The sequence below is a fragment of the Gambusia affinis genome, linkage group LG21, assembly GCF_019740435.1.
Source record: "Gambusia affinis linkage group LG21, SWU_Gaff_1.0, whole genome shotgun sequence".
In the NCBI taxonomy this organism is placed as follows: Eukaryota; Metazoa; Chordata; class Actinopteri; order Cyprinodontiformes; family Poeciliidae; genus Gambusia; species Gambusia affinis.
In genome coordinates this window covers 8,438,165-8,465,153 of record NC_057888.1, presented here as the reverse complement: position 1 = coordinate 8,465,153, position 26,989 = coordinate 8,438,165, and the positions used below count along the sequence as shown (strand labels likewise).

General features: G+C 38.1%; 1 protein-coding gene across 1 annotated transcript in view; it reads right to left on the bottom strand.

The window, feature by feature from the left end:
• The window catches only part of ptprn2 (protein tyrosine phosphatase receptor type N2), a 144,951-nt gene that overhangs the window by 9,103 nt on the left and 108,859 nt on the right, over positions 1-26,989 (bottom strand). Inside the window, exons 12-19 of the mRNA XM_044104342.1 lie at positions 24,838-25,053; positions 21,794-21,997; positions 13,754-13,901; positions 11,647-11,720; positions 8,397-8,474; positions 4,658-4,777; positions 2,907-3,073; positions 266-319 (exon numbers count right to left, since the gene is read on the bottom strand). Coding sequence (XP_043960277.1) covers positions 266-319; positions 2,907-3,073; positions 4,658-4,777; positions 8,397-8,474; positions 11,647-11,720; positions 13,754-13,901; positions 21,794-21,997; positions 24,838-25,053 — 1,061 coding nt within the window. The remainder of the gene's footprint in view (positions 1-265; positions 320-2,906; positions 3,074-4,657; positions 4,778-8,396; positions 8,475-11,646; positions 11,721-13,753; positions 13,902-21,793; positions 21,998-24,837; positions 25,054-26,989) is intronic.

The window sequence follows — 26,989 nt, the reverse complement described above, 5'->3', positions numbered from 1 at the left end:
CAGGCTTACTGGCCCCATGCATGACTTAACAGGACGTGACTATCAAAAGTGGTCTGACAGATACTTGGTGTTTAGTGCAAGCCAATCAAAGCTGGTTAACTAACTCAACCAGATGGGAAATGGAATGGTCTACCATTCAATAAGCTTGTGTCACATTATTTACATAAGAAACAGAGAGCGGAATAAACAGCAGTGGACCAAGAGTGGATTTTAAAATATAAAGTTGTAACACAGACACACACACACACCAAGCAGGTGTACTTGCCTGCAGTGAACAATTATCGGGCAAGATCGGCCACGGTAGCACTTGTTAACCTTTCTGGAATAAAGCAAAAGAGAAAAGATGATGTTACTGCGAGCTTGATAAAAAAACCCTCAGATGCAGGGGGGCTGGAATAGTTTCTTCTTGGATGAACAAAAATAGCGATAATCACAACAAATGTGACTCAAGAGGGACTTTTGCACTACGATCTGGATAAAAATTTACAATAATCAAAGCAACAAACACAAATCTGAGATGCTTCCTTGTACTCCTGTCAATCAGTCAAAAAGAAACACGAAAATAAAACCACCATCAGGTTTGTAACAGTGAATCGCTCTCTCTGACGTGTGGATGATGGATGCGGTGGTGTGATGTTGTGATTGCGGTACGCCAACGCATTAACCTCGGCCAATTATGAATGTTATACACCACGGGCAATGGTGAAGGCCAACAAGCCTTTTCACACCCCTTTGCTACCATGGCAACTGACTACACCAAGACCTTCCACCAGCGTCTCTTCGCTTCCTTTCATTTTTCCAATAGGAAAATATCTCAATTTACTGGCAACATTCTTGTTTTTATAGTGTTTCAATATGTGATATTTAGAATATGAAATTAACATAGATGGTATTATGAAATGTCTTCAACAAAAAGTCAACATACATTTGCACAAATATGTTTTTTACAATAAGCACTGAAAAGAATTTAATGCAATGAGAGAACTGAAAGCCATTTTACAATTTTACAAAATCTTGCTTTCAAAACTACAAAATTTACCGTCACTGTTTTTGTGCTCAAAGCGGAAAATCAACTTTCTTTCTGGTGCAGCAAAACCGCCTCCCTAACTTGTTGCTGTGAGATGTAAGTCTACTATGTATGCCTCAAAGGATGGAAGCTATATGAAGTAGACTGTTTATTTCACAGACATGCTAACTCTTGAGACTCTACAAACAACAATTAGCATTTCTGCATGCAAGACGAACAGCTTGTTCCTGGTTCACAACAGGGGATAACAAGTCATACACTTTAACATTATCTTGTAAATTAACCTTAATTTTGCTAGTAGTCAACCTGTAGTTGGTTGTTTATTTTGCAGACACGTTAATTTGTTCTAACCCTTTCAAGAGTAAGCTTGTCAGAATGTACTGTAGGCTCAAAACGGAGACAAACAAGGCTGTATGGAAGTCTGACAAGCTTAAAGATATTTGAATTAGATAATTTGCATTTTTATCAGCAACACTAAGCCTCCAGATTGCTGGTATCTTACAAACATACATGCTAATTCTTGCACGTGTTAACATCCTCAAGAGTTAGCATGTCTGCTGGCAATGGTATTCCCAATAGCAAACCTACATTAAGCAAATAAGCATTGGAATGTTAAAAAATGTGCAAGCTTTTGCTTGATTTGATGTTTTATCCCTGTTAATGAGTACAGGCAGTGGATTTTTCTAAGCTCAAATTGAATTGGGCTAACATTGTACAACTTACAACTTTGGTTCACAAAATTAGCTGTCTAGTTAAATAAATCTGCGGCATGCATTCTTTTGTTTTAATTAAAAATGTTATTATGGCCAGAGTAAGTCCTTTGGATACTTTGTTGTACAAATGAACATGAAAATTAAACACAACCTACTAAGATAGTTGAAGTTCCCATGCAAGCCATAGGGCGGAGCAAGTGAGAGGAGGGGAAGGGGAACAGAGTCAGGAGTGAAAGAAAGACAGTGTGTGCACAGGCCTGGCTGAGGAGACACAGTTTCCAATGATCACTTTTGTGACTATGCAACTGGGCTCATATTACTAGCTGCAACATCACAAAAATGACACTGGCCACCGCAAAAAAACCAACACGGCCAAAAACCACAAACACTGAGAGTGTTGGAGTGCCTTGTGTGGATCGGAGAGCTTTAAATAACCTACAATGGCATTTACAAAGCTCAGTCAAAGCTAACTGAATCTCAGCAGAGCAAACAATGTGCAGGTAAATTAAACAGCTCAAACCTACACACCAATTAATAAATACATGACTGAAATTAATTTGGAAGAAATAGCACAAACCGGCTTAGGTAAGTGTGTGAACATCACACAATCTTTCAAAGTTCTCATTACAAACGAGAGGGGCAGACTTCCATCCACAAATCAGATGCATCTATTCTCATTTGGAGGGTTTTGCCTATCCCTCCCGGGTTTTCCCAGAGGAATACTCCTGCTCCTCTGCCAGAACACATTATAAGGAGAAAAAAGTGAGGTTATTCAGTCACTAGCTTTCCGCCCCGTCTCCTGTGTTTTTTGTGAGACAGCTCTCATTTAATTGGGCGTTTGAATTAGGTGTTTTATTATTCTTTCTTTCTTTTTGTCCCAAGCCAAGCCAGGCAGAGTGGAGCCGTTAATTTGCTGCATCACATGTGCTGGAGGGAGGTGAGGGAGATCGGCCTGGGATGAAAGGGATGGGACAGAAACTGGGTCCTTATTAAGAACAACCCTTCTCTACAGGACACAAAAAAAGGCAGAGGGAGCAAAAAGAACAACCGGAGAGGCAGGATAAGGGAAGGTGATTAAAAAACAAGCGAGGAATAAAAGGTCAGCTGTAAATATGAAAATCTGTCTGAAATTTAGCTAGGCAAGACTCTTGGGTTCTTCTCGTTACCTGCGGAAGTCTAAAAGGGTCCGGGCTGAGCTGGGGATCCCGCGGTCCATCCAGGACAGGAAGTGGAACTGGGTCACTGTGCGCGTCTCGTTGGTCTGCAGGTTTTTCAGGTAGAAACTCCGGACCAGGAAATCTTCACACCAGATGTGTTCAGACACCAAATTGACCTAAATATTGCCAAAACAAAGGCAGAAATGAATTTAATCTGCACAGTAAGCATAACTCTAATACACATCTGCTCATATATTAGCTAACACAATCAAATTAACCAAGTTGGCTCTTGCTACATTTCAAGAGATTTAAAAAAATTTTTTTTGGCCAAGAAACTTTTGAAGAAATTATGCATAATTAGGGACAACCTGCTGTACTCTTCATGTACTGCTGAACACTTCGTGTTCCTCCTTCTCCTAAATTAAAGTCATTTTGTGACAAAATGAGACGTAACTAAGTCAGAAAACAAAGAATGTGAGAGTAATTAGCTCACTATGAATATGCACATGCTTCAGTGTTGAACTGAGAAGACAAATAAACTTTAGGTTATCTTTGTTTGTTGTTGGAACTAGAAATTCTGAACTCAGACATATAATTTGAAGGAGCAACCCCTCTGCAGAATTGCGGTGTTTTGTAATTTGCCGATTTTGAAAATTTTACACCCATTTTCCTTAACGAGTTTATGTTTTACCTTGCAGTTTTTGACAGACAGAAAATAACATTGGGATGAATAGTCCTACTCACAACATTTTAGTTCTACTTTTGCATCTTAGATCTTAATGTTTTTTTAGTGTTTTTTTTAAATGTACACATGCATCTCAGTGATTTTGAATTTCATCAAAAAGCTCAGTTATTTCAGTAACTCTAATTACGAAAGTGAAGCTATGCTACAAACACACAAAGCGTGATATATTTCAGAAACTTATTTCAATTAATTTTATATTCTTGACTTACAGATAACTCAACTATAATCATATAAATCAAAATATATATATAAAAAAATGTTTTATTAAAATTATTTCAAGTGCAGAAATAATATGTAATGACCATGTTTTAGTCTATACAATCAAGACAACCTTCCAGAGGAGTATAAGCCACAAAAAATAAAATCACTGCTATAGGAGCTGGATGCATCCAAGCATTTTGATGGAAAGTCGAGTGGAAGAGCACCAGATCTTGGCCCTTTAATATTTCTGGTTTACATTTTCTGCGTATTTTGAGCAGTTTTAAAGATATCTTGTATTCCTGCTGCACAGATAACATTTTGTTATAAATCTACAGTACAGACCAAACATTTGGACACACCTTCTAATTGGATTCAATTAGAAGGTGTGTCCAAACGTTTGGTCTGGTTTGCAGAATAGATTTTTAATCATTTGGAACATTTTGAGAACAATATAATGAAGTTCTGCACTTAGTTCTGATTTAAAACAATATCAAACAGTCAATATAAATGGTTTTGCTTGTGAAATTCAACAGTGCTAAAATAACCAAATATCAACATTTGACAAACGCTTGATTTCATCACTTGGATCCAGCTTTTGGACCTCTAAGTGGGTTTTCAAAATGGCATGGAAGTTTTGAGAGAAAACAACCAGAAACACTGAGGCTTGAAAATATAGTACCAACATGTTGCTGCTGTTTTGCAACAAGCTTTGTTTATTGTTTTAGTCAAGAGGGAAATTTCTTAAAGTCGCAGCTTCCAAAATCCTAAGTTTAGTTTTTTCAGGTACACAGACTTTATGCCTGTTATTGCATACCTCATATATGTGGTAGATGTCTGATCCCTCATCAGGCCAGTAGTGGTGACACTGCTTTACTCCATTTTCTGATAGAGGGGTCAGCATCACAATGACCACACAGCCGCTCTCCCACACCATCTGAACATTAGGAGAACAGAAACACATCCACATGTCAGAGGACAATCGGCATTCACATATTCAGATTTAGTAAGAACTAATGTGCACCTGAACCACTAAGAGCAGCACATTGCGCTGCATTCTTGTATTAGGGTGAAGTTGTTTTCTTTATCTTTGTACAAGAGAGGTATGAATAAATGTCACCTCTCTGCATGTGAGAAATGGTGAATGTTGGGCGGATGAGTGGGGGTGTGGAGTGCCTGTTGTCGCTCTCTCTGGCGTCGGAACGAGATCACAACATCTTTTCCACTGCCGCTCCATTTCATCTTATCGTGATCTAATGCGTCCTTGGGAAGACATAGAGGCCCACTGGCAGCCATTAGGAAAATGAGGAGGAAATGCAGGTTTTATGATTGCTATAAAAACACAATGGCCTTGACTATACACTAATCACAAGCTTCTGCGATCCAGCCCAGTGGACACATTACACGCCAACTGTGCCAACTGTGCCAAGATGTGATGAGATTTGGCAAGGTGATAATGTGAGAGAAAATGTATTCATTTAGTCTTGTGCAATTTAGCCCGTTTGAGGTAAAAGTGGAGCCCTATATGTCCCATCTCTACCTAAAACAACCCCACAATCTTTTTTTTTTTTTTTTAAATGTGATTAAGAGTTTCTAAACTCCATGGAGCATACATCAACCCACTGACTTTTACTCGGTGAACTCATGCAGATTGGCTTCTCATTTTGAGGGGAAGCAAGCATGAAGGCCCAGCAGTACTAAGGTAATAGAGGGGAGATGGATGAAGGAGTAAAGTAAAGGATGAAGGGATGGAGGAATGAGGAGCAGAGGATTAGAGCCAAGCAGCCTTTCAGAGCACCGCCTGGGGCCCGGCGTGGATTAGATAGGAGAGAGCAAAAAGATTCGCCTTCTGCATGGTCCATTTGCATGAGTGTGCCAGTGTTTTTTTGTGTTTGTTTGCTTTTAATGGGTGAAAGTGTGTTTCTTTTCAGTCCTGCAACAAACCAATGTTCACCATTCTGAATAATGAACAGCTGCATTCTGCATGTCAATCAAACTGTGTGCGTTGCTTTGTTATTTTGTGCTTAATTGGGAAAGATTACGAGTTGAGTTCATTGTCTATATATATACACTATACTCATTTCCCCAGATCTATCAATCTCTGAGGAAAGTTTCTTTCATTCCCCACCTTTAGTTGTGAGATGTTTAAGGGACTTCTTGTAGGTATACATCAAAAACAACATCAGGGCTTTGACTTGTCAGTTCTTAGTCTTCAGCCAGTCTTTGGTGGTTTGGCTGGAATGTCTTGGGTCACTGTCATGTTACAGATCCCAGTTTTGTTTCATCTCATCTATTTTACAGAGGACATCACATTTTCCTCAAGCACCCCCAGAGTTCATGGTGGATGCTATAGTGGTAGGGTGGCCAAGTGCTGAAACAAACAATCCCTAGAACTATGGCACTTCCACTGCCATGACTCAAAGTCAGTAAGTTCTTTAGCTTCTGGTTTCCAGATAAGTCAATATATGTAGAAATACATTTGTTCTACAAGTCCTTGTCTTGGTATCTATTTCCTTCAGTTGAAAGTTTCTGTTTTCCTGCCTACTCACCTCCCATAGAAGTTACACTATTACAAGTTTCTTATGGATACTATTTTTCTAGTGCCTAGGAGAAGACCACTCTAAATGTGCTGCTCTCTTCAAGCCCCAAACACCTCCTTTCAAACTAAAACTCAGCATCATCGTGATTATGAGTTCAGCCTCTGATGCAGAGTGCAGGACCAGCTGGTCCACCGGGATTTATGCCTCTCACTTCCACAGCCCGGTCACGTCTATCTGGAGTCACTTCACCATATGGAGGTGATGGACCCACTAATTACTACAGTGCTGTCCTATTAACACAGAAGAATGCTATTTGGCAACCGTGCATCATTTAAGGCGCATTTCAACCCAACCTGACATGTTTTATGACAGCCTCCATATGCAGTAATTGATGGGAGGTTTTATTTACACTGAGAGACAAGTTGAGAAATGGCTTTCAGATATAACGCAAATATGAGCTAATACTTGCACCATTTAGCTCATAGATACAATAGTTTTGCTTTTGTTATCCGGTTTGTTTTCAAAGGTCAATAAACTCTTTTTAAATTCTTGCTTTTGTTATGATGATAAACAAGTAAAATCATGTAATAGGATACATGAGATACATCTATACGACAATACAGATCACCTGAAGAAACATACAAAAAACTAATTTGTGATGTAAACATGGAAAAACAAGCAGCTTTAGCAATCTAGGTATAGACACTCTTAAACTAATACTTGCTGAAGTATTCAGTTTCATATCTACCATCAATTATTTTGAACCTAATTAACCTGAAATAAAAGTCAACTGTCCTAGTTGAACTTTTCTGGCTTTTCCTCATAAAATCCCCTATACAATATTGTACAAATGTACAATATATGACAGGAGAAGGGGACAAATAATTACACAGAATGCAGTAATATAACCGGCACAACAGTTATTTTACAAAAACTTTAAATTTGTACAGATTTACTGAAAAGACTATATATACTGGTCAGGGAGGCGAATGGCAACCCTGAAGGGCATGCAGGAGTTTCCAAAAATACTACTTGTATTTACCATGTCACAGCATTCCACTCTATGGTCAACATGTCTAGGCTAACCAGTAAAAATGCGGGACAAAAGTCTTTACTTCCAAGAAAACTTCTGGACCTGGAAAAAAAGAAATCCCAAAACCATCTTGGAGAATAGATTATCGGCTGATGAAATAAAACTTTACCTTTTAGCCACTATTCCAAAAACCTACACTGATCATAATCACAACACTGTGCATAATGAAATATAGCAACTTCATGTTCATGATTAACTTTCTTTAGGTAAAATCCAAACATCTATTTCAGTCCAAAGCCTTCAAGAGTCAGCTAGAAAGCTTAAGATTCAAATTCACATAAGAATGTCGGAGCTGAATTTTGACAAACATTTATCAGGGATTATTTTTTGTTTATGTTTAATACAAGGCAACTCAGGGTAAAACGTGAGATCCCACATTGACTTGCTGGCTGTGTACAAGCCTTTCTACTTCACACCAAGAGCATAAAACTGTGATGTCAAAGTGCTTTCCCTTTAGCCAACATGATAAAAAAGATCTTTCAGGAAGGATTTAGATGCTGCCACATAAAAAGGGTTTAAATTGTAAAGTAACAGTAACAGAAGTGAATCTACTGTACCAGAGCAGCTCTAATCCTAAACCCCTTCAAAACGCTACCTCTCAATGTCACAGTAAAACTTAGTCATATGCCTTATTTGCTGTGTATTTGCTGGTCAATAAACCTTGATGATGCTAACAATATTAAAAAGTCATGCAATCGGCAGGGAAAATAAGAACTCTTGTCCACTTTAAGTCACACCAAATGCAAAGACCTCTGTGTGCTCAACCCACCATTTCTTCTGCTGTTACTTTATTGATCATACCTTATCTGCAGATACTGAGAATCAAGAAACCTACAAAAAACCCAAAGCTCTTTTTACTGCAGAAAAGTAAATGTGAAAAATAAAAATAGAAGTTGCACGGCTGGTAAGTGGGCAAGCCTTACCTGCCAAAAGTCTGCCACAGTGGAAGCAAGTGGCCCCTGGGTGGCAATGTAAGTAGGATTGCGAGGGTCGTGATCCATCTGGGAGAGGAAGAACAAAGGGTGTGAGACAAAATTCAGTCTGATTTTATCAACGCTTCAATATGGATGCAGAAACACAAAAATGCCCACTGACAGAAATCCACTTTTCCAATCATTCTTATAACTTATAACCCCCAACATTACATACGTAGAAGAGGGGAACATAGACACTGAACTTTGCCTGTGAGCACTTCCAAAGCTTATGATGCAACAGATCTTTTTGAAATTTATGATTGGAAAAAGGCTGCAAATCTGGTAACTAACCTGACTTTATACACCTGATTTTGAATGAGATTTCCTATTAGTATTTTCACATGCACATCCTTTCTCCAACACTTTGTAGAATGGCTTCAAAGCCATGAAGTAGCTGAGATGAGGGAGACTAATGGTGAAAATTAAGGAGTGGGAATTACTGTGAGAATGTAGAGAAGCTTCATTCCCTACCTGCATTTTAAAATATTTGTATTTTTAACATATTAAAATCCAAGCATTAAGAAAGGTTTCTCTGTATCTATTTAAGAAAAATAATTATCAGCAAAACAATATTTCTGTAAATATTTGTAGAATAACAAGGAGGTCTTATTAATACATGTTTAACTTTCTCAATGAAGTTTGACAAAAAGTTTGTGTGACATCTAAAAGGGAATTCTTTTTTTTTTCAAAGTTTGACTTTTACTATAAGCATGAGTCACGTCTAAAAATGTTATTTATGTTTTTCAAAAATATTTTCCAGTATATATGGGCCAATTACATGGCACATATCAATACCTTGATATATTTACGATTTTAAAATGTGCAATTTAAGGTTCCCTAAAATGGAATATTACTGGAGTAACCTCAGTTTTCTCTGGCACAAAGTTGCCCCTCTCTCATCTGTGACTCTGCACTGCTGCTCAGCTGGCTGAAAGAAAGTTAATAAAATTTACTGGAAAAACAATGTTGACCGCTTCTAAATATTTCTATTTAAAAAAAAATATCAGATAGTCATGGTGTCTTTTATGTAAACTCGACTGTTTTTAAATTTTATTTAGTAAATTGCAAACACCAGATCTGCTAAGTACGGGACTGCAGACTAGCAACCACAGCATGACAAGTTAAGCTACTAATATCAGCTTGTTGTTTATGGAAGGTAAAAGTGATTTAAAAAAGTGGCTGAAATGCTCTGCAAAAACACAACAAAAAATAAGTCTTAAATTACATACAAGCCATAACTATGTCGCTTAGTTTCCCCTTCATCCTTCCTGATTAAAATTGCTCAAATAAATTAGACACAAAAAAGAAAGAAAGAAAAGTCCACAGAAATAAAACGGCGATGCCAAATGCTAGCCACTCGTTTCAGCCAATCTCAAGGATGCAGGCCTGCTGTAGCTATTGCGCCTGCATCCTAACATGAATACTAAAGCAGAAACATGAAAGAGGAAAGAGCAGCCCTGCATTTCAGCTGTGGTTCCCTGTGCCGTTGTGGAATGAAGATAGACTGCAACAAAAGAGAAATGCAAAGAAGTGCTCCTTTGGCTTCGAGTGAAATTGCTTGGACAGAAAACGGCTCAAACGAAACATCTGCTCCAGGAGAAACATCTTAGCTTTCAGACACCGTGCCTTGATCCTGCTTTTCTGTAAGATAGAGGGCTTGGGCAGTAAATGGCTGCTAAACTCAACCTAGAATCCCAGACAAAAACGTTGGGTGGAAACTCTGCTGAAATTTTGCAAAAAAATGCCAAGATGAGGGTTGTGTCTGCACTTTCCTTTGAACTATTCCTCACCCTAATGATGCTGTACATCCAGGAGCTCTCACATCATTCATGGTCGAGCCTTTGCTTTTTTTTTTTTTTTTTTTGGCCTTTTTTCTAATGCTAGATGTCACCCTGTGCTCAGCAGGGAGCACAGATATGCTCCCCTCCCCCCCACGACCTTTGATTCCCAGAACGAAGTGCCAGATTATTTACTGAAAGTCCCCTGAAGTAAATTAGAAAGAAGAAGCCACTGCAGCAGGCATAATTATTATAGTTTTTCTCAGTTACTGTCCTTTCATTCTCACATTGCTGCATACCCCAATACTTCATCTATCCCAAACATTTTCTTTAAACCATAACTAAAGTGTCTTGGAAAACTTTTCTAATCCTTCTAATCTAGAGATACACTTCAGATTCCCCAACAATCGGAATCAACCCATTCCCCTTCGATTGGCTCAGAATGGTGGTCAGCAAAAATCTAATTGAATTGTTTAAAAATGTAAAAAATCTCTGTTCTAATGTGAATCTTTACAAACTTCTATTTCTGACTGATGAACTCAGTGACAATTTTGCCAACTATGAAATTAAATGTGGCACCCTGACACCCTGTTTAAGATAAATATAGCTCTATGAATATGCTGGTACATAATCAAGCGTTATAAATAGGTCTCCATTGTTTGTTTCTGAAGAGCAATAGGCTTTTAGAGCAGCTGTGTGTGTGCCATCCTCATCTTTCGGCTCAGAAGATTTTGGCACTGTATTTGAAATGCATAGTTTCCTGTTCTCTTTGATGGAATCCCTTCTCGGTGGCCTCAAGGGAAATCATGGCTGACAATGTTTTTTGGGGAAAAAAAAAAAACCAAACAAAAAACATACAGACACAAAAATAGGTCGTAGTGCTCGCCAATACGGAGTCCTTTCTGTATTTGCATGGGATGTATTTTCTCAGTCAGAAAATCTGGAATTTTTCATGAGTGAGAGTGGAGAGTAAGGTATTGGTTGTAAAAGTGATCTGACAAGACCAAATTTACCGATGCTTGCTGTATGGAGTACAAAACAAAATGGATCAACAAAAATTTAATTCAGACAACAAGTTATAGCTGCAAAATAATTCACAGTCCTTTAAAAAAAAAACATTAGCCTTCTCCACATTTTCTCACAATATAGTTACAAATTTCTTTGTAATCTAATCAAATTTAATGCCTGAATTAGCTTACTTTAATGTGTCACTCCTTAATACAGAAGACCATCCAATCTGAGGTTGAAAATTACTGTTCCTATAATGTTTTCATTCAATCTGACTGAACGTCTTCACAATTATGTGCTGCTTTGTGTTGCTCTATCTCATTAAATCTGTTAGGATTGTGATTGTTCCATGACAAAATGTGAAACAGGTGTGAGCATCGGCGTGTATTGCAACTAAAATAAGCAATACTTACCATGGGACTGGCATTGATGTAATCCGAGTTGCTGTGGTTATTCTCCGATTTCAAGGTGATGCGGGAATGATCATCTGTAATGAAGATGCATAATTCATTTGTACAAGTTTCAACATCCCTTCTTTCCTGCACAGGAACTGCAGGATTTTGAACAGCAGCACCAGAACATGAAAACTGAAGGACCTTCAGTTTCACCAGACTTTCATCAGACAAAAAAAAAAAGACACACACATGGTGTGTCTCCAAACCTTTCCCTTCACCCTAAATAAAACATTTTTTGACCCTAACAAGGTTCGGTTTTAATCTGTCAAACTGACATTTTTAAAGAATGCCAACTTGAAAAAGCCTCAAGATTAATTTCCAATGAAGACAAATTCACTTTTGCTAATTAATCTCCATTGAACAAATATGAAAACCTGTTTAGTATTCTTGTGAGACACAGTGTTGAATTTAAAAGATACTTACAAATTGGTGTGATTAAAACTTAGTCAACATTAATTTGGCTCCACCCTAGAGAATAGCCTACATTGATATTTAATATATGTTTTTATAAGTAGGTCTGTGAGCTATCTGCAGTAATTTTTTCCACAGTTGGAGAAAAATCTCAGTCAAGATGGGCTCTGAAATACCAACTAAAAGACTGAGATAATTATGCCATGCCAGTAGGTGGCAGTAATGTTAAAACTGACATCAAAACTAAGAGGAAGAACTTCCTGGACATAGACTAAAGTACTACTGGGATAAATATTCTCCCAAAATCATAAAGCTTCTTATGTTATTTTTGCTATTTTAGATTTTTGTTAGTGATATAAAATTAACAATGTGAAGAAAATCACCATCAAAAACAGAACCATGTCACTGGCCATTAGAGGACGTGGATTTACTTTTTCACGTCAACACTTTTAGCCATTTTTTGTTAAAAGTCATGATTTTTTCTCTTGCTAAGTTAATCACCTTCAGCTAGACTCTTTTTTTTTTTTTTTTTTTTTCCCCACCAGGGGGTCCTTTTTGTGGGCTCTAGTGTCCCTTTTATCATAGTAGGCTGACAGGAAAGGGGGAAGGAGAAGGGGGAAGACATGCAGCAAATGTCGTCGGGTCCGGGAATCGAACCCGCGACGGCCGCGTCGAGGACTGAGGGCCTCCAAATGTGGGGCGCGCTAACCTCTACACCACCAGAGCACGCCCCCCCCTTCAGCTAGACTCTTTAAAGAGGAACCTGAAGCATTTCAAATTGTAAGATGAACTTTTAAAAACCTGCTAAACTGAATAGTACAAAGCAGAGATTTAGTATCGTAGAAAACATAGCAATAAGAAACAAAATAGAGACAGTACCAGAAACACACAGGGAAAAAACCCAACTACGAACAAAACTAAGTAAAATGGAAGAAAATAGAACAGAAACAAATCTTAATCCATTTGGACAACTTGTGATTAGCTGGACTGGAATGTCTCTGAAAGTATAATTGAAGAGTCTTCTTTTTTTTTCTTGCATTTTGCATTTCTCTAAATGAATGACTAGTTGTTAGGATTATTATTATTTTGTTTTAAATAAGCCAGTGCTGCTTTTGCCTGCCAGACTTATAGCTGTGACCAACTGTCACTGCAACTGCTTCCTACAGTATCCAAAAAAAGAAAAGAAAAAAAAGAAAACAGATCCCTTATGCCACATTTGTATAAAAACAAACCTAAAGGGAATGTTTCAATGGCTAAAGGGTGAACAGATGCACTTTTCAGCCAACTTGTAGTCATGACTTTGTCACCCTCACCGCCATAACAAAAAGATACAGCTCCGTATCACATTTAATTTTATTAATACAGTACAAAGTGTTTTAAAGACAGAATTTTTGTGGTCACTCCGGGATATAGGATATATATATATATATATATATATACAGGCAGAGCTGCCAGTGATTGTTTGCTTTGGAAGCATATTTTCCAAAGTATTGTTCTGGCCTGTTTATCAGTCTGCTTTTATATTCCATCTGTTTAAAGAAAGTGATGCAAACACATTGCTGACCACTCATTCTTCCCTTCTTGGACATGATAGAGACACTTTCACAAGCCAAACAGAACAAAAAAGGAAACTAACAGGTCTGAGCAAACTTACAAACGACCACAGCATCAGCTCGGTTCCTCTTGGAGTTCTGTTCGCCTTGGCCAATGCTGCAGGCGCTGGGCTCGGCCTGGTAGGAGCACAGCGCCTCCCACTCGCGCTCCAGACGGTTCTTGTTCTTCAAGTGGTCCTCCATGTACGACTGCAGGGAGAATGGAGAGACCATTTTAAACAAGCAGCCAGAGCAAAAAGGAAAAATAATCATTTTCTACCAGCAGTTTCAAGTGATTGCTTATTGTATATCAATCAAAATTCTAAAAATAGTAATTAAACAATAAAAATTGCAAATTATGATTCCTGAGCAACTCTGGAAACAGAAGGATCAAAGTAGGGAAGGGTGTAATAATGTCGGCATATCTGTTCATGTGTGTTTGATCAAGGAGAAACACACATAGACAAACACTTACACTCACACGCCTACACACTGACACAATTAGGACTCCTGAAAGGTTTGTCTGCTTTGGAAATACTTCAGGGGTGTTTCAATCACGTCCCTCACTGCTTGCACAGCCGCTGATAAGATTGTCTGCATTTAAGCCGTTGGTTGGAGAAGACAAAATTGAATTCGCTCTAGAGACAAAGATGGAGAAAGAAAAAATGGGGAGGGGCAAGTAGCAGCCTGTCTGCGTGTGTGTGTTTGTGCATTCTGCTAAACCAGGGCAAGTCTTATGGAGCTTAGAGTTTGTGCTGGCAAGGAGATTCTTATTCTTTTTATTTTTTTCAGTGTGGAACGTTATTCCTGTATCATGGCGCTCTTCCCGACGGGGGTTAGATGGCTCAGTCCGCCTATTGTGTGAGAGAGAAGATTACAGACTCATAAACTGATGTCAGGGATCAGCTGGCTAATACAATGACAATGATACCCAGATGTGCCATATTTTTATCCCATATTAAGAGCGGTATATAGGTAGGCCGTGCAAAGGGGTGATGGTCCGCCTTCATTATATCCGATTCATTCATTAATCCTGCCTGTCAACCACAAGGAAGTCTTTGAAAAAGGATAGTCACAATTACTTCCAAAAAGATAATCACAAATAAGCTTGTCCAGCAGAATAATAGGCTATTAACCTGTGAGACATCAGGAGTGTAGATTGAGGTGACTTATTTTTTATAGATTTTCCTCTAAGAATTCTGTTTTTATAACATTCTTGACATACAAACAAAAGGTTTACTGTACTTGTTATATTACATGTATGTTCCACAAATTAGGCAACAATATCATTCGGACATGTGGTAAAGGGGTATTTCACAACATTTTAATAGACAACACCAACCAGAATAAACAAATCTTTCAGTCAGAGATTAGTTGATTGGAAGCTAGAAAAGCAGATTGTTTCACTGATCAGTGAATGTCACACACATAAGGACTAAAAGGGGAGCTGACAAGATCTGTGTTTTGGATGATTTTACTTTGGGAACAAGATTCGGTTAGCTACCGGTGTATTCAGGATCATTGAGGAGTTTAAAAATGGAGCCAAAGGAGGCAGAAAAGCTGTAAGAAGATTGTGAGAAGAAAATTTTACTTTCTATTTTCTAGCTCCTGTTTGTTCAGAAACTGACAGACAGTTCAGGAAAAAAATATTAAGATAAATTCATAGAAGTGGTGCTCCACTTGTAAACTACTATATTTCAATCTTTTGTAGACTCATGTTTGATCATTTATTGTCTATTTTGCAGTCTATTTCATAAAAGGAGTGAATGAAATATACTTCTTTTTAGTGGTGTTATTTTTATGGGTATTTATGTTCCACAATCTGTGAAGCAGAGAGACACAGATCTAAAACTCTGTTTTTAAAAGACTTTGTTTTACTTTACTATAAAACATTTGCCAAATCACTTTAATTCAACATGTTGCTGTAAAGTATTTTGCTGTTATTCAGTCCTACAAAGACATTAGAATCAGCTAAAATTTGTATCGGTAGGTCAAATCTTTACAAAATTGGTGATCAGATTCCAATCACAAAATTTCTTATTAGTGCAAGCTTATTCACAAACTTAGATTTTCTTTTCTTAAAAATTGTGGAAGACAAGGTTTTATTTTAGTAACTAATACAACAATAATAAAAATAGATTCAATTAGTTGGACAAACAAATGAAGTTGTACTGCATTGAATAAAAGATAGAGGATGTCAGTACAATATGAATAAATTTTAAAGGTAATTTCTGATAGAAATTTCAATTTATCTGTCATCTGCAAAACAGATGCTTATTCTTTAGTCGTGCCTTTAACTGAAGCTGAAACATTTACTCTCCACAAATTTTGCTTTTGTTTACACTTCTGGTGACATTTCAATATAAAACATTTACCCGATTAACAAAATCTTTTATATATTTATATTCAAAATGTCTTCACAAAGAACAAAGTGGAAGTGAATTTTTTGTTTATGTACACAACTAAAGTTGATCTCTTCATTTCTTATAAACTATATCCTCTACAAACCTTGACACAATGCCATGCGGAAGCTGGCTTGTCATTCAGCATTGTGGCATTTCATTTTGTTAGCATCTGAATCAACTTCAAACTCATTTTGGGATCTACTTTTTCTATATTTTCATTTTAAAGGTTAAAAATAATAAAAAAAAAATCAGTTTAAAGAACTGATCTAAGCAGGGCTTGAGACCAAGAGAGTTGTGAAAAAGAGTTTGACAGAAACTTGCTTGGCTTGTTTAAATTCATATAAAAATTACTTCATTTTCTAAATATGTTAATTTATCCACAGACTCTCTATGTAATAAAAAATTAAATTTAAACTCAAATATTTTTCATCCCCTTTTTTCTTTGCTTTTTTTCCCCCCCCAGGCCTGGAAAACATACGTTTTCAAGAACCTTGGTTTGAGAAACAGTACAAACGATTACAAAGATGACTCCCAGGTTCTAAAGTCTTTGAAAAAGTCCCACTCCCAGAGATTATTGCAGTTGAATAATAATAAAAATATTTATTATTTTGCTGTATGTGAACAAATTCATCAGTTTTAACAGTGAATGATGAATGATGCTTGCATACTGAGGTGGGCGCCTTCTACGCAAAGTAGAATCACTTTTCACTGCACTCTTGTCACCCCACACAAGTACTCTCTGCAGCCCACCTCCCCCTCTCCTGACCAGCATTACATCTCCATGTACTCCATGTATCCAGTCTGAATTGCATCTATTCAACTGATAGCCGCCAAATCGATTGCATTCCAAATTCATATATATATATATACTTTCCCTTCTCACCCACCGCGGGTGGTGATTCTTCTTCCTCTTAGCTCGGGTCCTCTACCAGAGGCCTGGGAGCTTGAGGGTTCTGCGCAGTATCTTGGCTGTGCCTAGGACTGCACATTTCTGGACTGAGATGTCTGATGTTGTTCCTGGGATCTGTTGTAGCCACTGTTCCAGTTTGGGGGTGACTGCCCCGAGGGTCCCGATGACCACAGGCACCACTGTGGTCTTCACCTTCCAGGCCCTCTCCAGTTCCTCCCTTAGGCCCTGGTATTTCTCTAGTTTTTCATGCTCCTTTTTCCTGATGTTGCAGTCACTTGGTATTGCCACATCCACCACAACGGCTTTCCTCTGTTGTTTATCCACCACGACTATGTCTGGTTGGTTCGCCCTCAGATATATATATATATATATATATATATATATATATATATATATATATATATATATATATATATATATATATATATATATATATTTGCAAGCTTAATGCGATGCAACCAGCAGAGCCCCTGTATTCAGCCCTCCCTTTTTTTTTTTAGGAGGGAGGCAGTGGACCGTGGCGTATTCCAGAGACAGGGTAACGAAGGCTTGGAGAATAGTGGGGGTTGAGGGGGGGATTATGTCTGCCAATCAGAGGGCTGGGGATGGGAGGCCTGTGTGTGTCAGGGAAACAATGTCTAATCCTTCCTAAGCAGCGGTCTCCTCGGCAGCAGAGGGATGAAATTGGGATGAAGGCACGACCAGACACAACAGGTAACACGTCCCTGTCGAATTAAAATGCTGCAAGCAGTTTGGGCCGGGGGCTTTATGGTATGATAAGCAGCTGTGAGGCGTGTGGAAAAAAGGGGGTATTAATGTGCAGAGTGATTTTTGTGCAACAAATAATAGCTGAACAAAAGGAGGTCTTAAATGGGAGAGCAAATTGTGTTTTTGCTCAGGAACTAAATATAAAACAGGGAAAGCAGAGCATTTTGTTTTTCCTGCTAGGCAAATAATTTATTATTCTGAAAAAAAAAAAAGGGAAAACTGGTAAACAGCAGAGAGCCTGCAGCAACTTATCTATTTTTTCAAGATGGGTAAAGTCCATTGGAAGAATGAACATATTCTAATTTTTTCGTGTTATAACCTCACATCGCAAATGTCCATGTATTTCTGAGGTGTTTTATTTGGCGAACTAACAGAAAATAATCCTTAAATGTGAAGTGGAACAAAAACGATGGATGGTTTTCATGATTAAAGCTGAAATTAAATCTAAATAAAAAAGAGTGGTGTACATTTGTATTCAGCTCCTCTGATTCAATACTTTGGAGAGCCACCTATCACAGCTGCAAATCTTTTAGGATATGTCTCTACCACATTTTCTCATTTTACAAATGAAGCTTTGAACGTTCTTAACAAAATAGTTCAAGTTCAGTCAGATGGTTTAGAGATTTTTTTTTTTACCTTTTGGATCAGATTCTGAATAAGATTTAGGTCTCGGCCATTTTAGCACAGACTAGCTTTCCAGTCCCTGCTGAAAAAAAGCATCCCCACAGCATGCTGCTGCCACTCCCAGGCGTCACCACAGGAATGGTGTTTTTAAGTTGATGTGCAGCATCAGTGGTGTCAGACTAGACTGAATATGTCTGCAGACCACAATTTCACATTTGTATTTGTAAAAATGTTTTATTTCTATTTCACAATGATGCACTACTTTGTGTTGTTTTTTTTTTTTTTTTTTTTTTTGTTTTTTTACACAAAATCCTAATAATATGCAGACAGGTTTACTGTAGTTACCGTACATGTCAAAGAATGACAAAATAATGAAAGTGTGAAAAAATTCAAGAGGCATGAATATTTCTGTGCAGGGAACTGTAATAAGATCTAGAAAAAGCAACTCAAGCCTGTTTGTCCACAAACTGGTGAGTCTACTGCGCTGTCCGTGGTGCTGAAACAGCCTAACGCTGCAGAAATATAGCCACACGCTGATTTTCCATTATCATTTTCCGATATTTTTAACCACTCAGAAGATAGAAAGTGCCAGTTACAGCACCACAGAGCCGCTGAAACAGGAAAAAGTAAAGAAGATGCAAATCGTCAGACACTAGAGGCGTGCCGAAGCGTCAAAAGAAAAAAATGGGGGAAAAAAAGACACGCCCAGCAGATGAGTCAGCACATCCAATTTCAATTCAGAAGTTTGAAGTCGTTATGCAAGTCTCAAGGTGGGCTGCGCTGTGGGGTGCAATATTTATTCTGAAAGAATTACAAAGTGTGAGTGCGTGTGTATGCGTGTGTGTGAGAATGAGGTGATCGAGTCTAAAGAAACAAAACAAGCAAAAAAAAAAAGAAAAAAAAAGAGAGAAACACCCCAGTAAGCTTTGGAGAGTTCAGTATTCATCATCTAGCTCTGCACGATGTGAGAGGAGAGGAGAGCAGAGATGAGGAGGGGAAATATAGGTCTGAGATCAGCGATAACAAGGCAATCTCACACATGGTTTCACGTTAAGATGATGGGAGAATTTCAAAGAAGAGCCCCTCTATAGGACACCTCCATGTCAATCACAGCATGGAGAGAGAAAAGGTCCCAGCGTGTCTTTTTATTATTATTATTATTATTATTATTATTATTATTATTATTATTATTATTATTATTATTATTATTATTATTATTATTATTGTGTTTACCTTCTCTATGGTCTAATCCTTGCAGTGCTGCTGTGAAGAAACGAGGCTTAATAATAACAACAGCTCCTAGAAATTATTCACTGCGGCTCCTTTTGTTATTTGTGCAGCTAAATGCTTTTCTATTGTCAGTGTTTTCAAAGGGGGCTTCACAAACAAGCCTTGACAAGTGCAACAAAACCCATCTATTACCACCAAATACGAGACATTACTCAGATTCCCTCTCATTCATTACAGCCTCCCAGTATAAAAGCCAGACATGCAGTGTGATGAATGCTTTCTCCATTAATGGAAACACTGCGAGGCATCTATCCATCTCCTCTATCAAGATGTTTTTTTTTTTTCCTTTTTCCCCTGAATGAAAGTTGAACAAAATTAAAACTGTCCACTGTGTGTTTGTGAGAGCTTCCTCATTTAGGAGAAAAACTGAAATAAAATATGCACAATTGAACACATAATTTTTTTTAAAACATCAGGAAAATCAGATAGCTGTTGGGATTTAATTTTCTGTCGCTCTCATCTCAGGAGACGACGCCTGGACTGAGCTGCAGCGGCACAGGTGGAAACACGATGAGGAGAAGGTGAAAATTACAAGGAGCAATAGAGCTGGATGGAATGATAAATTGAGAGAAAGACAAAGAAAGGTGGCGGAAGGAGGAAAGAGGGCCAAGATAAAAACAAGAGGCAAAATAAAAACAGCAGGAAGAGAAATGAAAGAATAAACAACAAAAACAGAATTCTTCAAATAACAGTGAGACTAGATGTCGACTGTAGAAATAAAGTAGAGATGCATTCATGAGAACTTAATGTGAGAAAAATCAATCAAAGATCTCAACATCGTCCCTCAAATATATATAAAACTAAAGAAAATTAGGACATTATTTCTATCTAATTTGGACTTTTAAAAAAATAATCTATCATTATTAGAATGAGATTCTCATAATGTGATTACCTCTAATAAAAATGATACGTTTAAACATTTTAAAGCAAAACCATAAAACAAATCTATTTGCTTTTATTTAAAGCAGAAAAGCAAATATTATTCCTAGTTCTACAATAACAACGTAAGATAATTAATATCAAAATATTGTATTTTAAAATGTATCAATACTTTAACTCTGATACATAGACATAAGCAAAACATTTAAAGAGTAACACAGCAAGCTGATATTTGGTGCTTACTTAGTCAGGCTATCTGCTCAATTAGTCAACCTGTAGTCGGTCGTTTCTAAAATATTATGTATGTATGAGCAAAGTGTGGTACTAATTTAATTTCCACACTGTGATTGTCTTGACTTGAATTATTTCAAAATAACAATTTTTTAAAATTACTTTTGATAAGAACCAGAAAATTAGAAAAGGCTTCTTTCAGTCAGCTGATGGGCAATGTGCAGCAACATGTGGGGGAAGGAAGTGCTGCATGACTCTATGCTCCAAATAAGTAGAGAAAACTTAATTCACTTTCTCTGGCATCTTATTGAAAGGGAGTTGAAAAGTAGAAACAGAATGATGGCAGAGTTGTGAAACCTGAACCACATCCTATTCAGCCACCATTTTTATATCATCTCAAGCAGACTTTCTCTTTTTTCCCATAACTACTGAGCAGTGCTTTATCAGTGTTAAAGGAGGAAACCTGCTTTGTCATTTAATTTTCACTGCTCCTTTCAGTTTTCACTCATGTCCTGTACTTATAGTAAGGATTTTGCCAATTCTGAAATTGATTTCTCACCAATCTGTTTCAACACATCCTTGCTCTGCATGTCAGATTTATGCTCAGTGGCTTGATGCTATTAGCGGGGCTTCCAAGTGTAGATTACATTTTACCGAATGCCATTATATGATCGACTCAGCTAGACAGTATTATATTGTAAATTGGACTGTATGAGACTGAATCTCAGTAAGTATAATTAAATTACACTTGAACGAATTTGATTCATTTAATTATATTTGTCTTTAATCTTTATTTGAACTGGACCTGCATGCCTTGTAAAGGGCTTTAAGATTATGTGAAAATAAACTGAACTGAAAGCTTGACTTTGGGTTAAAGTTGACCACATCTCACACCCATGAATATAATTTTCAGGGATTTCCGCCTCAGACTCGAGTCTCCTTCCTGGACACTGTTTTTATCCCATAAATCCTCACTAAGATGTTCTCAACCTTACCAGGATCATGTGACCTGTGGAGATATCCATGTTGGACGGCACCGGCTCCTCACACCAGGAGGAGGTGCTGCTGCGTGTCGACGGGCTGACCACGGGGCCGTCGCTGAATTGGGACGACACGCTGTTGAGGCGAGAGTGACGCAGGGTCTCTGGCCGCTCCACGCGCTCCGACGTCCTGATCGCCATGCGCTGGCGACACAGTTCCTGTAGAGGGAGAGGTTACAGAGCGCGATGTTGAAAGACTGAGTAATCAGGATTTTTTTTTTTCCCTTGGAAGCTGTCATGTATTTCATATCCCTGTCAAACACGTAACAATTGCTGGTATATTTTACATGCTTATCCTTATGCTGTGAGGAGCCAACTTCTATAAATGCACCTCATAAAAATCCTGCATCTCTGCTCACTTGTCTGTAGATTAATGGCTTATCCCTGTGGATTATAAAGATTATACTAATTATGTCAAAAATACACGAGCTGAGGAAGCTTGCGCCTTTTCAAGTATAAATGCTGCACCTTAATACCACACAATGACTTTCTCGCTCGCTCTCTTTCTCCGGTTTTTCAAGAATGGGCACAAAACTGCATTTACCTCACACATTTCCATCTACAGAGACTGTATTATTTTTGCAAATAGGAGCATTTAGACTCCTATTTGGCCAGAATAGACAGATACTGGGGAAAATCAATTTGTATCAACTCACTCACTGAAGGGGCAAGAAAATCTATGGGAGTGGTCCTTGCCTCCAAACATAGAAATACATTGGGAGAATTCAACCATCAGTCAGATTGTACAAAATATAAAAGCTTTTTAACTGGATGGCCAGACGGTGCCCACTGATCAACTTGTAGTGGCACCCCCCCCAAAAAAAACAGCTTATATTTTACAGACTAGTTTATTTAGGTAATTTATTTGCTGTTGTCATTGTCAAAACAAATTATAAGTAAATATTATGTGTGGGATGTCTTCCACACAAGTCTTTTTTCAATCAAACTATTCAACTTATTTCTCTAAATGAATTACTACAATTGAAGCTTTATGCTTAGTTCTACAGTTAGGTATACACACAGACACACACTTGAAATGTAAAATCTGGATACGAAAATGCAAACAAATATATGATATTTGCAAATAAAATAATAATAATAATAATAATAAATTTAGACAAACAAATTACAGCTTTTTTCCTGCTCTTTGATTTATGCTTTAAGGAGATGAAGGATGCCATGCTATTGTGTCAGGGGAGTGTCAGCAAATTCACAAGTGTGGTCAAAGGAGAGGCACTTCTAACTATAGGGTGAAGCACTAAACTCAAAATTAAAGCAACAATTCTGGAGTTTTACAATGTTGTGGTTACATTAATAGGTTTGGGTGGGACACACCTAAAAGTGATAAATATGAAGTGATGCTCATTTTAGGTATATTGCAAAGTCTGTTCTTTCTTTTATCACTGCAGAAAACCAAATAAATAATTTAAACAAAAGCCATCAAATGCTTTATTCTGATTGATATCTGAATGTTTCCCACTAAAAGCCCCACACCTCTCCTAATGACTCAGCTCTTCTCCCATCATGCCTCGGTGCAAACATTAGCTCCCTGTAGCACAGCATCATAAAACTGTGTGCAAACTTCAGGCTCTGTTTTCCCCCTGCTTCTTTCCTCGAGCTGTGATCTCATTTGATATTTGCATTTGGAATTCATAATCTGTGAAGCCCACCATGTTTGAATTTTTTTTTCTTTCTTTTTGAGGAGGCGAAGCAGCTCCCTTTCTCTCCACAAAATTAATTTTCACACCCAATTAATAACGACGAGGACAGCACAGGCCAGAGAAAATGCCTCATGAAAGCGCACGCTATCGCATGATGAATCGCAGTGATATTTCCCTTTAGAGCACAGCCCTCCTCCTTCTTCTCCTACTCCTAAGCTCCTGGTTTTGGATCAGCTTTTCTACCATCAGACTTTAATGATTACAGCCATCAAATGGTGCCCAGGGCCCTGGCCTTGGGGTAGCGTCCAGGTCCACCTCATAACTCATCCCACCTCTCAGCGTCTCTGCAAAAGCACCAGTGCTGTGCTGCTGGAGCTGACAATTTTTTTTTTTCCACAGAAGAAGAAAAAGGAGCATACAGTCAGTTCCAGGGGAGAGACAAAGAGGAGCACAAGTCATAGGATTACAGGTTCACTCCTGCCTCCGCCTTTCAGATTACTAATGAGAAGAAAAACAAGCTAAATCACAAGCAAGGACCCGACACAGGAATCATTAAAAGATGTCATATTTCTTCTGTAGGACTGTGTTATATTAGAATACTTGCAGTTTTAACATTGTAGTTAAACATTCTCATAATAATCCCATTTGCAATGAATCAAAGAAAGTCAGTTGCAATGTCAATATTACCTACCTAACTATAGTGAATTTAATTGCATATCCTTTTTTATCATATATTGTGAAGAAGAAGCCACCCTGTATAAAGCCTGAGTACCAATCTCAGAGCCAGCAGGAAATACACACTAACAGAGCTCAAATTTAATAATTGTGAGGCAAAGTGTGATTTCCCATTCATGCTAATTTCTTTTCTTTCCAGTAAAAGTCATCTGGGGTCGCAAGTGTTAACACGTTCTCAGAGCAGCCCTGCAGAAGCCTGATTAAACATTGAAAATGTTAACTCGACATGTGGATAAATGTGTTCGGAGTGGCACGCTGGGCACAGCTGAGTCCCAACCCTGCAAAAATCAATACGGAGCAGACCGCCTGCTGCTTTGGAGGAACAGTGGGAATAGGTCAGGGTGGAGACATGTTTCCGATCGCATGCGTTCAGGTTCACACACACAATTCTCCTCCAAAAGGTAGACCTCAAAAAGGTAGGAAGAAAACGTTGGATGGAGATCAATTCGGATGATCTCAAATACAGATGTAGGTCTCCAAACACACTTTCATAGAATAATTCACTCTACATGAACACAGTGCATTTTCCACCAATGGCAGAGAGCAGAATAGTTATTCTGGCATCTGATTGGCTGGCAGCATAGAGAGGGGGCTGGGGCTAACCTGATAGGCTGTGGTGGCGTCATGGCTGGTGTCAGTCCCCAGGCTTGCCAGCTTCTCCTTCATGTGGAGGTGTGAGCGCTTGCGGATGCAGAAGAAGGTGGCGGACACGACCAGCGCCACCAGGATGAAGAGCATGCAGAGGACGGAGAGCAGCAGGAACTGGCCAGACTCCACCCTGGTCTCTTTCACCACGGGGATCTGGGTCAGGCTGCCCCTCTGGAGAACAAACACAGAGAGAGAACATGCTGTCAGAACAGCAAACTATGCTTCTCTGACTTTCTCTACATGGATGCATTCCCTTCATGTCAGGAGAGAATTTTTTATTTTGACCTTGAAGCTTGTTTTGACTTTCAAATACAGAAAATCTGGATGTACAGCCACCATCTCACTGGTCCCACTCATTAGATATCCCTGATAGCCACCTCATTATTTGCATTCGGGCTCAGTCAGCCCCCATTACCAACCTCTGCCCAGTGCTGTCTCTTGTCTGAGGCCCACTACAGATATTTACAACCCCATTTAGTGCTGGCATGAGCCACCCTGGCACTGTGCAGCTGCAGGATGCTGGGATACGTAAAGCTTGTGCTTAATTAGCTCTTCTGGTCCAGAGTTGGCTGGATTAAGCTCTGAGCAAAGCAGGGCTGAGGGGACACACAGGTAGGCTAAAGTGCACCCACCAGCAGAAGGATGAAAAAGCTTTAAAATAAAATCTGAACTCCAATACAGCCAGAAAGATATATTTATGGGAACTATGGCACTTTAAACATAAAGGCCATATTTTGTAATAGCGAGATCAGGCTTTTCCTGACAGATACCGAGTTGGTTTTTACTGAGGTCTGCCAAGGGCTAGAACAGGGTCAGAAAGACTCGATCAAACAAAAAAATGTGTTTCAGCTTCTGTGAGAGAGGTATTAGAATCCAACAAATAATGATGGTTTCGTAAGATTACTCCCCCTTTTTTTCTGAAAAACATATATTTTTTTTTAGTTAGAATGCATTAGGAAAAGATCACACATTTCTGTTCAATTGGCCTGCTTATCAGGGATCACAGCAAATTAATAAAAAATCGAGCGAGTCAAATCTTTGACCGATTGATTGGTGCCTTTCTAATTGTCATCTTAAACTCCCTAGATAGATAACAGCAGCTATTAGCAGCAATTTCAATTCAGTTTAATTCCATTTTAGCTTATTTTGAACATGTAACAACTTATGAGTTGGAAGAAAAACCAGGTCACAAAAGTAAAACTAATAATAAAAAGAGAAATATATCATAAAATAGATCTAACTTCCTTCTAAAGTGTAAATTGTTCATTTAAGGAGGAGTTGGCCCAAGATATAAGCAAACTAAGCTGCTCGTTTCTGTTTTTTTACTTTACTTTGACTTCATATGACCAGCTGACTTTGATTTAATGGGGTAGCTTTAATATAGATTTGAATTGCAATACATGTATCTGGATCTGAATGTGACTGTAACCATAAATTGTATCAGAATAAACTGGTTTTATTTGGACTGAATTTGACCTGAACCAGATTCTGCATGGCTGCATTTGATACTAACCTTTTGGTAACTGTTCCTGTAAGTTAGGGCTGTTAAAATGAACTGAACTGAACTAAAACTCCTTACATTCTTAGTTCTTTTCAGAATTTAAAAGGACTGAGACATGTAACAAAAGTTTATTATTTTTTGATAGAGGTAGTAGGTTTATATTCCACAGAAAATTTGTGAATTAGAAGATTATCCTCATTTGTACTTTTGAGCATAGCCTTAACCTTCATGAACTCTTTATTAAACTTGTAAATCAGTCAGGAAAGTACAAGGTGTTGGTTTATGAAGTAACAGGTGAAAAATGGTGTGAATTCTTAGTTTGATGTATTTGAACAACGGGGGGAAAAAACAAAGTTTATGTCTAAAAAACAAGAATATTATTGGCCAGCAGTAATTTCTTGAGCAATATTAAGAAGTGGTTAATTAGAGCAGAGCCAAAAGAAAGCAGAATAAATCTAAGCTGCTACTTGGCAACCCCCAGACCATTAGGGGGCACTGAAGACTTCTAATGTAGAGTAAGGATGTTAAAATACTGTGTTGTAGCATTTACAAATAATGAACCTACTTTGATAATTTGATTTGAAGTTTTATAACAGACAATGTTTT